The sequence below is a fragment of the Lagopus muta genome, chromosome 2 (assembly GCF_023343835.1).
Source record: "Lagopus muta isolate bLagMut1 chromosome 2, bLagMut1 primary, whole genome shotgun sequence".
NCBI classification, from domain to species: Eukaryota; Metazoa; Chordata; class Aves; order Galliformes; family Phasianidae; genus Lagopus; species Lagopus muta.
In genome coordinates, this window is record NC_064434.1 from 21,008,939 (window position 1) to 21,022,319 (window position 13,381).

Genomic DNA, 13,381 nt, shown 5'->3' on the forward strand with positions numbered 1-13,381 from the left:
AAGAAACATACACTCCGCCCTATGTTAAATACTTTTCTCAAGATAGGATGAAACATTTGCTGCAGAAGGCTGCATCTTACTACTGATCACAGGAATGATCCAGATAACATGCTTATTAATTTAAGCAATTTAAGTCAAGTTTTTACTGGACTTAATTAGAATATATTAATTCCACTCATCAGAAACATTCTCATTCTTGAATACTGCTTGAAAAAATACTCAAAGAACAGATTTTGTTTTAATTATTGATTAGATAACTTTCAGATTCCTCGTGCTTTGACTCTGTATATCAATATATTGTTAGAAAGCATGTTGCAGTCAATCAACAGACAAAACTGTTCTTTTTTTCTTTTTCTAAAAGAGGGTGCAAATTTTGCACATCAAAACCCTCAGAACTTGTACTTCTTTTTCTAAAATAATAATAATTGGACTACACCTATTGAAGCAGAAAGCAATATTACTCTCAGCTTAAAAATCAAATTTAGGATACAAAACGAAAGGAAAAAAAAAATTTCACTTGCCAAGATGAGCACATAGACCTGATTCAATATGGGAAGTTTTTCAAAGCTTTTTTCCAGAGGTTACAGCAATTTTTGATGCTCAGGTATGTATTTGATATCAAAAGTGACATATACCTATGCTATTTTATGTTAATTTGAAACAAAGCTATAGCACATACTATGTATGCTCCAACATTAGAGCCATAGGATATGGTTAGAAGCTTTGAGGACTGATAAGTGATGCCATTTTGAGACATGGGATTTGAAATTCTGTTAAACAGAGGCATTAATTCAGAAGCTGTACCTTTTGAATATCAACGCAATGACAAAGTCGGGGTTTACTTTTATTCTCCAATCACATTCTTTCCCAGGAGGATATGGCTGTGGATAGTTAGGTGATAAAATAACTCCTGCTGGGCCTGTCAGGTTACCTCCACATGCAGCTGCCACAATGTAAAAAAAAAAAATAGGAATATGGTCACATTTTAAATTCACAAGTGTATGTTAGCTGTTAAATAGAAGTGAATTGACTTCTACATTTAATAACAAAAAATATTTGAACATAGCTTTCCCACTTCCACCTAGAAAACCTTTTTGTATTTTCCAGAAATAAAATGAGCTATTTTAATATTCAAAGTAAGCACAAGAAAAGCTCTTCATAAAGGAATAAAAATACTAAGTTGAATAGGAAGTGCTGTATATTCTTGCTATTACATGATCCCATCTTTGTCAAACTGAAGTTCTTATGTACAGGAAGTTCTTTAATAGTTTAACAGTGTCATTCACAATGCAGCCCCTTTTGGTCAAAGATATAATACAAAGCAGCGCTGATTCAGTCAGTAAAATTATCTCCAATATATATTTAAAAAATCAAATATATTAATTTTCTTTTGATAAATTAAGCTTTACTTCTAAGCACATAAGAAGTCCAGCTTTCAAAGGTAATGATTTCACAGAAGCCTATCTCAAAAGCACAGTAGTCAGCATGGTTGCACATATATTACCAAGTCATGCAGACTGAACACATATGTAGAATCAAGCTGTCGGTACTAAGGATTGGGCATCTGTACTGATCTGATTTATTCAATGATTCTATGACTGAATGCCCGTTTACGGTTGGAATAATTCATAGACCAAATGTTTCACTTCAGGTTCACTCAAAAGCTCCAGAATAACTGTAAATCATAAGCAAAATATTTACTTTGAAAGATCACTTCTAATCCAAAGGGAAATGTTCATAAGAATACTCCTTCTATTTTAGGAAAATAGAATAAACTTTTATTTTAATTTTTTGTGAATTTAATCAATGTTTCTATAGTTTTAATATTTTATTCATTATTTTTGGTCTGGTTTTTCCTATTTATTTTTTCTTTATTCATAAACAGACTTTACAGGCAATGATTTACATGTTTTAAGATGTTCTGATAATTCAGCCTGAGAAAACCATGATCAAAACTTTAAGATATGAATGGAGCAGAATACACTAAATCAGGAACAGAAGTCTCACAGAGATTATTCAGAGACAAATACACTTATTAAACAGAAGTAATCAGTAGCATACTAAAATAAAGACTTTACGGTAATTTTAAAAGTGATGTATAACACCTTTAAGAGAACTCCTAAAGTTTCTAATATTTTCATGTCTGTAGTAAAGACTATTTTTGTCTGCTTTCCCCTTCAAGGTCACGTTAAATATAAGGAAAAATAAAGATTTTTCTTTAAAAAAAGTTCACACTTTTCCCCCCAAATATACCATTTTTCCTTTTCCTTTCCCTCCTCCCTCTTCCCTTTCCTCTTTTTTATTTTGACCAGATAGGGAAAAATAGAATTTGCACATCAGAGAAAGTGCATGAAGCATCCAGACCTTTACACATCAAGTCTTTTGATTTTTATTCAAAGATTTTTAATTTACCAATTATGCAAGTAAACACTTGTTTAGTAAACACTTTCATATTATTATTTACACATCATCCACTAGTTGAATAAGAAATATAATCTGTATTTTTCTGAAGTGGAGAATAACATCATCTCATTACCTATGCATGTAGGAGGATCAGGTTGCCAGAAGAATCGGTTATTCAGTTGCACACATGTAATTTTAGCTTGTCCTTGAAGCTGATAACCAGGGTCACATTGAAAGGTAGTAGTATCCCCAGGCTCTCTGCTGTCTCCGTATCTGGTACCATTTTGTGGTGTTCCAGGATCGTTACAGGTTGATGCTATAGAAGCTTTAAGGAATCATGAAATAAAAGGTTAATGATGTAGATACTACACATCTCTAATCAAAAGCACAGTATTTTTACAAGAGCATTCCAAACAAGGCAGTAGTATTTATTCATTATCTATCATCGGTATTAATTTTGTTCTTTTTTTTTCTATGAGAATTTGCCCACTGAAATGCATCACAATTATCCCAGCTTCCTTAGTATAAAATATGGCTTGAGTGAAACAAACACAAGCTTTTCTTTCTTTCTTTCTTTTCTTTCTTTTCTTTCTTTTCTTTCTTTCTTTCTTTCTTTCTTTCTTTCTTTCTTTCTTTCTTTCTTTCTTTCTTTCTTTCTTTCTTTCTTTCTTTCTTTCTTTCTTTCTTTCTTTCTTTCTTTCTTTCTTTCTTTCTTTCTTTCTTTCTTTCTTTCTTTCTCTTCCTCCCTTCCTCCCTTCCTCCCTTCCTCCCTTCCTCCCTTCCTCCCTTCCTCCCTTCCTCCCTTCCTCCCTTCCTCCCTTCCTCCCTTCCTCCCTTCCTCCCTTCCTCCCTTCCTCCCTTCCTTCCTTCCTTCCTTCCTTCCTTCCTTCCTTCCTTCCTTCCTTCCTTCCTTCCTTCCTTCCTTCCTTCCTTCCTTCCTTCCTTCCTTCCTTCCTTCCTTCCTTTTCTTTCTTTCTTTCCATCCACAATGCAACAGAAGATCTAGTAACTCCTTTTTTTTTTAAATTGTAATGTTTCAGTTATCAAAGCAAATTTCCTTATGCACTTTGATACCTTTTTGCACAATAGGGTAAGTAACATAATAACACTGCTTTATAGTCTTAATATCCATATCCAGCATGTAAATGTTATGCTTGCCCATCTGGCTGAAATAAAAGCAGTTTTAAGTAGTCCTGAATTTTCCTTTTCAGGGACATGCAATAACTTTTTCAAAGTATGCTTAAATTAATCAATTTCTGTTCTAGTTGTTACCCAAACATCTATTTTAGCAAACAGATTCCAGTGGGTGCAGAGAAAAAAATAATACTCATATTCCTCTTATCTTTTCTCAATCTATGCAAACATCTCTCATATTTTCAGGCTCTTGAGTTTGGATATAGATTTTGCTTTGTAAAAATGATTAATATATATTCGAGCAGAACCATCGCTATGGTATGACATAAAGCAACTAGCTCTCCAGAAAAGTACATACACAAATCTGTATTCATTACTGGAAGAAGAAGAGGTGAGGTTTCTTCTACTGGCCTCAAGTATTCAATATCCTGAGCTGCTGTAGAACACTGTAGGAAGGAAGGTCCCATCTCTGCAGACTCCTGTCACTGCATCACTGAGCTGCACTATGATTGCCATCACTCTAGACTGTTTCACCCAGTCATGTCCTTTTCAAAAACTCGGCCACAATTGTAAGAAAAGGCAAATAAAGAAGTCAAAAACCTAGTGTCAGAATAACTAACTGGTGAGCATCTACAAACAAGTCCCTCCATCCTTTTTCCTGTCTTCATTCAGTCTAGTTTAAACTTCTTGTTCCCAAGATCAAAGACATGTTAAGTCTGCTCCACCCACCTTTCTTCTCATCTGTACCACAAGGGGAATGCTTGAAAAATATAAAAATATCAACAATATTTTTTTTTCTTCTAGTATGACTCAGTTATACTCTCTGCACGCTCACACTTCAAACAATCAATTTATTCTTGAACTAATTCATAACCAGCTTGATTTTAAATCTGATGCCCTTTCAAAGTGTAATTTTGTTCTCATCTGTAAGATACGATCAGACCAATAACAAGGACTCAGAGATAAACTGATATAATTTATTGAAAGCATATATGACATTGTTAAATCTGTTTTCTACCACTTTCTTGGTTGATAAGCTAATATTATCATTACTTATGATAATGTATGTTGGCTGCACATTTTCCTACACTTTGAGAAAGAAGTGGCTATGCCTTTGGAGCAGTATGTAGCACATCAAGCAATTAGGTTACAGTAAAGCACTAAAAATTACACGCCCAAAAAAAGAGTAGGAGCATAATTATGCTTCGTGATCAGTTTCTAACGCTACAAATAGAGAGGGCATAGTCTCTTCCAAGCTTCTTTGTATAGTATTAAATGTCACTGAGAAAAATTCTGTACTTGTTTTTGCACTGCTGTTTTTCCCACCTCTGGCATTACAGAGTCACAGTGAAAAATGAAATGTTATGATCATTACACAAGAGTAATTTATATAGGGCATCTAAATAATTGAAATTAGACTGAGGCTTTATTTGAAACATGAGCAAATATACACACAAAAACACAAAAGAAAAATGGCTTATAGGCAGTTTGCTGCCACTGAGACTTGGTAGTCATTTTTGTGGTTTGTTGTCCTGTAACAATCACTGCCAACTGTTTATGCTGGAATAAGAACAAACATAGAATCTGATTAGAAATAACCTGCAGACCAGAGCCGAAAAACAGCTTCTAAAACAATTAAAAGGAAACAAATATTTCTTCAGATGAGACATTCAAGCTCTGCATTTCCACTGACCATTATGCAGTGCACATGTGGACATCTGAACTGACACACAAATTTAGGTGTCTTCACTTGAAATTGCATTACACCTCAAAATTAAGTATTTATCTATCTATCTATCTATCTATCTATCTATCTATCTACCTATCTATTTATTTATTTATTTTAGGAAGGAATTAGACTTTGTTACGCTGGTTGTGGTTTAAAATTAATTAATTATATTTTCATTCACTTCAATTTTTTTTGAAAGGTCTGAAAAAGTTTTAAAATCAAGGAACACCATAAATGATGTATGTTAGTGATCTTTCTGCTCTGTTTATCCAATTTTTTTTTCTGTTTTTTTCTGTTTCAATCCTTAGGAACATTGGTGAACAGAATTTACAGGAAGTCAATTTTCTCTACTACTGGCTGCATCTACTCCTTCCTTTCACACCAAAAGACAATGTCACTACAGAAAACAGCAACAGCAACTAAACATTTGCAAAACTGAAAGAGACAGATAGTAAGTTGTACAGATGAAAAATTCTTATTTTTTCAAACCTGAGACCATTAATGTGGGTTTGGTGTTTTTAGCCTTTTGAAATCAAAACTGTCAGTTAATGTTATCAGAATAAGAAAATTAAAATCTCACTGGAAATTAATTGCAGTAAAACTCTAATTTGTATTGACCTGAGGTGATCTTCTGAAATAATTAAATTACTTATCTAGTTTTTTTCATTGTGTTCAAGTGTAATTGTATTCTATATTTGCAGGAAGGAGAAAGACTTAAAAAAATAACGAGCAGAGTGAGAAACAAGAAAAGATTAAAAGGAGGACCTTATGAACGTGGTTCTATGTGTACAGTAGCAAATATGTGACCATTTGGAAAAATCACTGAAATTATGAAACATTCCTACATCAGAATTCATGATATATGCTAACCAAAATACTATAAATACAGAAATTTTATTTATCACTTTATTATTAATCATTTTTTCTCTTTTATTTCCACTCCAAAACAATAGAAGGTTTTTTTTTTTTTTTTTTTTTTTTTTTTTTTTTTTTTTTTTACATTGGGAGAATTTTCCACCAGAATATATAAGCATCAGTCCAAGAACTAAAGTAGTGGCCATTACTACTAAGGAGTATCATCTAAGTACTCCACAGGAATCACCCTGACAATCTGACATCCCATACTAGTGCATTTTACTAAGTGTATACACGAGCACAGGGGAAGGAAAGTACTGTCATGAACTCAGATAAATTATTTAATGTTTGACAGATAACAATAGCTCAAAAAGTGGATCACTAGTGCATCTCTGTTAAAAAAGCAAATTTTTTGAGGTGTATTAGCGTAAGTGAATCTCATTAGCAAGTACTTTTTTTAAAACAAATCTTTTAATATCTTCTTTTCTTTTTTCTTAAAAATCTTCAGCAATCAACAATTATTGCCAATTTCAGTCAAGTATGCATCGATTACTAAGGACTGATACCTTTTAAAATTTATTTCACCATTAATCACAGAAAACAGAAGCACCAAAACAATCTTAACATTTTTGCTCCTTCTGTAGTCCTTTCTGTATTTGAAAACAGCAGCTTTTTTATCATGCCAGGTACACTTGATCCTAATTAAATCAAACGTCAGACATTTAAGCACTGATGTGTCATCCAGTAAAGTGAACATTTAGACAGGCTGTCAACTTTTCAACACATCTCCTTTTCAAGTAGTTTTACATCACAAGATTTCCAGGAGACTCTGTAACTGCAGAAAAATTACAAGTCTACCATTACTTCATTTCATTCATAGATAGTTTTGAGAAACTATTTAAAGGTCATAGGTATTATACATGTTAATAAGTTATCCACAAGTTAAGAATCACTAATTCTTCTATCATCTATCTCACTTCATAAGAGGTTCTTCTCAACCCATGTACTGATATATAATATATATAATAGTTGATATATAATCAGCTATATAATATATTATATATATATTATATATATATATATAATATATATATAATAGCTGATATATAATCAGATATATAATATACTGATATATAATAGCATATAATTAAAAGCTATCATATATATGTATGGGAATGGGTATTTTCACACTGTAATGTAACATTGCCATATAAATTTTTTTAAAAACTGAGGAAATCGGTGACTTGAAGCTGAAAGCAAGAATCATAGAACTATATATTTTGGAAAACAACATTAAGATCATTAAGAACATTAAGTCCAAACATCAGTTTAACCTACTGTATCGTATCATTAAAACAAGCCCTTTAGAATCACATTCATGTATCTGTTAAACACTATGGGGACTTCACTACTGCCATGAGAAGCCCAGCTTGACCATCATCTCCATGAAGAAATTAACATACAATCTGAACCTCCTCTGGTGCAACCTGAAACCTCATATCATCACCTCCCATCTGAGAAAAGAGACCAACACCCACCTCACTCTAACATCCCTTCAAGTACTTACAGAGAAATGAGATCTCCTCTCAGCCTCTTCCTTTCCAGACTAAACAGTTTCCTCAGACACTGCTCATGGTCCCTTCACCAGCTTCTCTGCACATTCTCAAATAACTCAGTATACATCTCGTAGTAAGCAGCCCAAAACTGAACACATCTCTAAGTACTGCCTACAAAGAGACAGTCGCTCTCCTGGTTCTGATTGCTCACATTATTTCTGATGTAACTAGGTTCCCATTAGCCTTCTTAATCACTTCGGCATGCGGCTGGCTATTAATCAGCACACCTTTTCTGTGAGATAACTTTCCAGTCACCTTTCCCAAGTCTTGTTGTTGTGACCCAAATGCAGGACCTGGCACTTAGCCCTGTTGAGTGTCATTTGAGTGGATGCAGCCCATTTACTCAGTCTATCCAGATCTGAATCTGGTTTGCAAGGTTTGCCTGCCCTCAAGCAGATCAACACTTCTGCCTAACTCGGTATCAACTGAAAACATACTGAGGGTGCATTCAAACTCCTCAACCAGATCACCGATAAAAATGTTGAACAAAATAGGCCTTAAGACAGAGCCCTGGGGAATACCACTTGTGACCAGTCACCAAGTGGATAGAACACTATTCACTATGACTCTTTAGCCTCAATATTCATCCAGTTCTTCACCCAGCAAATCATACACCTGTCCAAGCCATGGGTAGCCCGTCTCTCCAGTAGAGCTCTGTGGGAAATTAAGTGTCAAATTAACAGAGCATTAAATTAAAATACATGTGATAGAAAGCAGGAAAAGCAATAACTACATTTTTTGACTGAAGGATGCTAAGTCAAATCAAAATTCCTTTGCAAGACTTTATTTTTAGAAATGATTGAAAAGAATTAAGGTCTTTTACAACCTCAGTGATTCACTCATTCTAAAATAACATAACCAGGAGAAGTTATTTTAATTCTGTTAACTGGCAAATAACTCTTTTGCTGCTTACCAGTTCTTGCCCTTGGGTTCTACACAGTAACCTACAAAATACTGAGTGTTAATAGAGTCCTGCTCTGTACAGATTTCCCTTCTCCTTCTTCCTGTCTCATCTGCTCAGAGTAAGACATACGTGTATACAAATGATGGAATTAGTGTAAGAAGAATGGGAAGCTGGAAAAAAACAAAGGTAGCTAGGGAATCTTCAGACCTTCGTGTGTTGGTCAGCACTGTGTTAAACTTAATAATCTTACAGAATCTCATTTTGGATTTTGTTTTGGATTTAGCCCCCAAACTGCCTTTTCAAAATTGATTTAGAACATCACTGAAAATCAATAGCATACTGTTTTTGAGAACATGATTCACTGTATATCTTTGCGTCTATAGCCTCGTGATCAATATGTTAAAGTTGTGCCCAATTTATCTTTCGCCTGAAGAGCACTTCATCTGTTATCAGTTTGTTTTGCCTGTCATGTATTGTACAAAAAAAAAAAACAACAAACAAACAAAAAAATAACACCCATAAATAAAAAATCACCTTCCTCCATATTGTTTGCACTCTGCCTGTGGTAAACAATCATGTCAGTATTTGTTGCAGTATTTTGCTAAAGACACCATTTTTTTTTACTTCATATGGTTATAATGTCTATGAAGACTTTCGAAGTGCTAGGGTTGTAAATTACAGGCAATGCACAGTCTTCACATATTTTGACAGAAGAACTTGCACAACAGATTTGAAAAGGATTTTGGCAAATCAAAGGCAAGACATTGTACATAGGTGTGATGGAGCAGCTCTTGCCTGACATGGCATCATTCCTTTGTAATCTCTATGTCTGATTATGATTCTTAGAAGAGCCATCACAACATAATTTGTCTTTTATTTACAGAATGTTGGAGCATAACAATGTACCATCCCTCTGTTATCCGTACATACAGACATGGGACAATCAGGCCTCTCTTGGCCATAGTCAGAGCTCCTGTAACATGGCTAATTGACAAAGGTATGATTATGTGCTCTGAGGGAAAGAGGAAGGAGTAGTACAAAACTGAATCATAGCCCCCAAAAACAACAGAAAAAGATTTGAATCATGGAAAATTACTGACAAAAATGAATAATCTCATGATCCTATCAAAGGCAATCTTAAATGAGATGAGCAGCAGTTCAATACTGGAGGAAAAGATTATCAAACACCCAGCTGTGTTTAGAAGTCTCTCCCACTCCTGAATCTAACTAAGCCATTGTATTTGATTATAGTAAATTCTGTTGAACAATTGTGTTAAATTGTCTGATGATTGAGTGCTACTAAGAATCATACAAACTATTCTCATGACTTACCATAAAAGTATTAATAAAAACTAAATTGCTGTTAAATCAGACTTGTGTAAAAATCTGTTCCTGACAATAAGATTTGCAGTAATTTCAGACTAACCAGCACTTCCATAGATGAAAGAGTAGTGGTTGGTCTCAAACAAGAATATTACATATACACATAAATATACACATTAACAACTAAGCAAACTGGTATGAAACATAACTATCTTGCATTGTCCAGTAGCATAATAAAAAAAGAAACCCAAATACTAATTCCATCTCTTTTAGTAAGTCTGAAATATGAAAGTCTGCAAGTTTGTAGTAGGAACTCAAGTAACCAAAGCTTCATTTCTTGTTAGTTGTACAGGAACCAAACAAAAACTGCTACTTTTCATGAGACTTGGGATGCCTTAACCAGGCTATGGATTAGATTATGGATACAAATTATTTTCCATACCGATTAAACTGACTTACTGTAAGCATATAATGAACATTTATAGCATCAAAGAAAGCAAAACAGGAAATTAAACAATGAAGAATGATTAGGCTACAGACTTAAATAAAAGAGAATTTTGAATAATCTATTTTAACTCAAGATATCTTGATGCATTTTTTTGTTCTTTGAACTCAAAATTCCATAGGCACATAATAAGGCACATATGTGATTCTGCATATGTAAATTTCTTTTAAAATGGAAAACTGAACTTATATTAAAGTCGAACTATTAGGCAACTAATTAAGATTTATCTCAGCAATCAATGAACAAATTACAAGACAAAAATACTCTAACAGTTCAAGACGTGTAGCACAGTTACCATAAGAATTTCTGAAAGCAGATATATGGAATTACAAAACTGGACAGAAGCGGATATTACTGCTTAAATAAATTTGAAAGATTAAGCACAGTGTCTTTAGGAAGTATAAAAAACAGAACCATTGATGCTTAAATTCTTTTCAGAAGAAGAAAAAGATCAACAGATAAGTCAACATCAGAAACAACAATTTCCAAATAATAGTTCTAATTAACTCATCGGTATAAGTTGCTTACTTTATTACCATAATTGATTATTTGTGTTGTTAATCTAATGATTAAGTAAGAAACAATTTCTTCATTTTTTATCTCTACTTTTACTTCAAAGAAAATTCTATAAATGTTGAGAAAGCAAACAAACAGCAGAAAAAACAAATTTGGGCTAAACCAACCATACAGATGCCATCATGTAATATCTATCATTTAACAAAATCAATGGTTGAAGCTTTTTCAATAACTCAAAAACATTACAAAGAAATTTAGAAAAAAAGTTAATAAAATATCAGACCATTTTTCCTGTTCTTCTATATTAGCAGAAAGAAGTAATATTTCTGTTCACATAGTTATACTGATCTTTAAGTGTATGCTTACAGAAGACCATAAGAAAAATTAGCAATGCCAAAGAAACAGAGGTAGGCATAGAAAACAGTTGGGTCTGAATTTAAGACATCCACAAAATGTTTTTCCATCATAAGAAGTGTGAGAATAACCTTTTACTATATTTCAGGTTTGAGGAGCAATATCTACAAAAATCTGCTGAAGAACTATAAATGCATCATTTTATTAGGGCCATGAGGATGATCAATGGGCTAGAGTATCTCTCAAAGGCAAGCTGAAAGAGCTGGGCTTGTTCAGCTTGGAGAAGAGAAGGCTTCAGCAGGATCTCATTTCAGTACTTAAAGAGAGCTTATCAACAGGAGGGAAATCAACAGTTTACATGTGTAGATAGTAATAGAAAAGGGGAAATGGCTGTAAACTAAAAGAGGGTTATTTAGATTAGATGCCAGAGGGAAATTTTTTACTTATAGTATGGTGAGAATTAATCCAGGACAGAAAACTTCATTTTAATCACTGACTTAGGTGGGAAGTTTTTGCTACTAGTACCTATGTGTCTTCAGAAAAAGGAAGCCAATTATCAAATATGTCTATACCCTTCTTGTGTTCAATTTCTCCATCATGACAAGAAAGCCAGTTGACATCCCTGGCTTGTAATACATAGTTTTAATATATTTAACCCCTAGAGTAAAGGTCAGTTTTGTACAGTGAATACCATTTTTTTTTTTCCTTTTATGCATGATTAAATGGTAATTAAGTTTTAATGAAAAGCATTAGACTGATTACAATTAACATAATCACTCTTGTCAGTTCGTGTCCTCATGCTCTGCATGCTGAGCTGAGTGGGCAAGACAAAGGCACTTTTAATAGCATTCAAATGTTTTGTGATCTTCAGCTATTTACATTTCTCCATTAAAAACATACGTAATTAGATATACAATCAACAGTAAGTAATTCATAGGTAATTATTTTCTGATCTATTTCATACTATACTTTCACTGAAAAGTTTTTTAGGCAGATGCTATAATAGCATTCTTGAACATATAGAATGAAAGTAACTAGAAGATTTGCAGTACTGTGAAACAAATTCTCAACCAAAGACTAGCAATTCAATGCTTTGTTTTTGAGCTGCTCATTTGACTCGATACTCTCATATGCATATCACTCATATGATGCTGTAAGTGGATGTCTACTGACATATTTATCCTAATTGCACAATCCAATACAGAATTTGCATGCATAAAAAATTCCAGATTCTTGAAGGTTCTTCAAGGCTGTGGAATTATTCATTTAAAGATAACTTTTTGGTTGGTAATTTAAGTTTAAATACAATATGCTCATTAATAAAAGCATCACCCAAAAACCCATCACACAGTAACAAAGAGACTCGAAACTCAAGCAGTTACTGTCATAGAACTTGTAATTACACATCTACATTATCTGAAATCACCAGAAAAAAAAATTGAGTAACTGAAGATTATTCTGTGCATAATGTTAGGAACTACTAAAGTGAATTTTCATCATTCTTTGCAGTTTTGTGATAAACAGAGATACAGTTGAACACATGATGAATACTAAAGCACACAAAGATCCTCACATATTCATAGATTAATCAGCTTGAATCCTTTACATATGAAGACTGCAGTGGCCCACTTATGGCCTCAAGGAGATTAAATAAATTAAGCTCCCATTTTTAGATGAAATATTTTAACGTTTACATTATATATTCCTTAAACCCTACTTTTCATTCCTTACATTCAAAAAGTAAGTAGAACATTCTACTTGCCAAGCAGGGTGAACGGAACTTTAATACCATTTCCCTTTACTTGAGATGAGACATTCAATTCTCCATCACTAATCCCAGTTAATTCCACTAAGACACATGCTTCAATTGCTAGCAAAACCACGAGGACATCCATCAAGTATGCTGAGACAAAATCAGTTTTTCACCCTTAAGTCCTTAAATCGTCTCATATTTACTAGAAGTATCACTGAAGGTCAAAGAATTTGATTTGGCAACATGTCAGCACAAAGTTTAAATATTTTCCTTCTTTCAAAATATACAA

At 33.4% G+C, this 13,381-nt stretch overlaps 1 protein-coding gene across 3 annotated transcripts in view; it reads right to left on the reverse strand.

The window, feature by feature from the left end:
* The window catches only part of CSMD1 (CUB and Sushi multiple domains 1), a 994,481-nt gene that overhangs the window by 148,647 nt on the left and 832,453 nt on the right, over positions 1–13,381 (reverse strand). For all 3 annotated transcript variants that reach the window (XM_048936946.1, XM_048936944.1, XM_048936947.1), the window contains 2 exons: positions 2,537–2,728; positions 805–943 (listed from right to left, as the gene is read on the reverse strand). In XM_048936946.1, the coding sequence (XP_048792903.1) occupies positions 805–943; positions 2,537–2,728 (331 nt within the window). The remainder of the gene's footprint in view (positions 1–804; positions 944–2,536; positions 2,729–13,381) is intronic.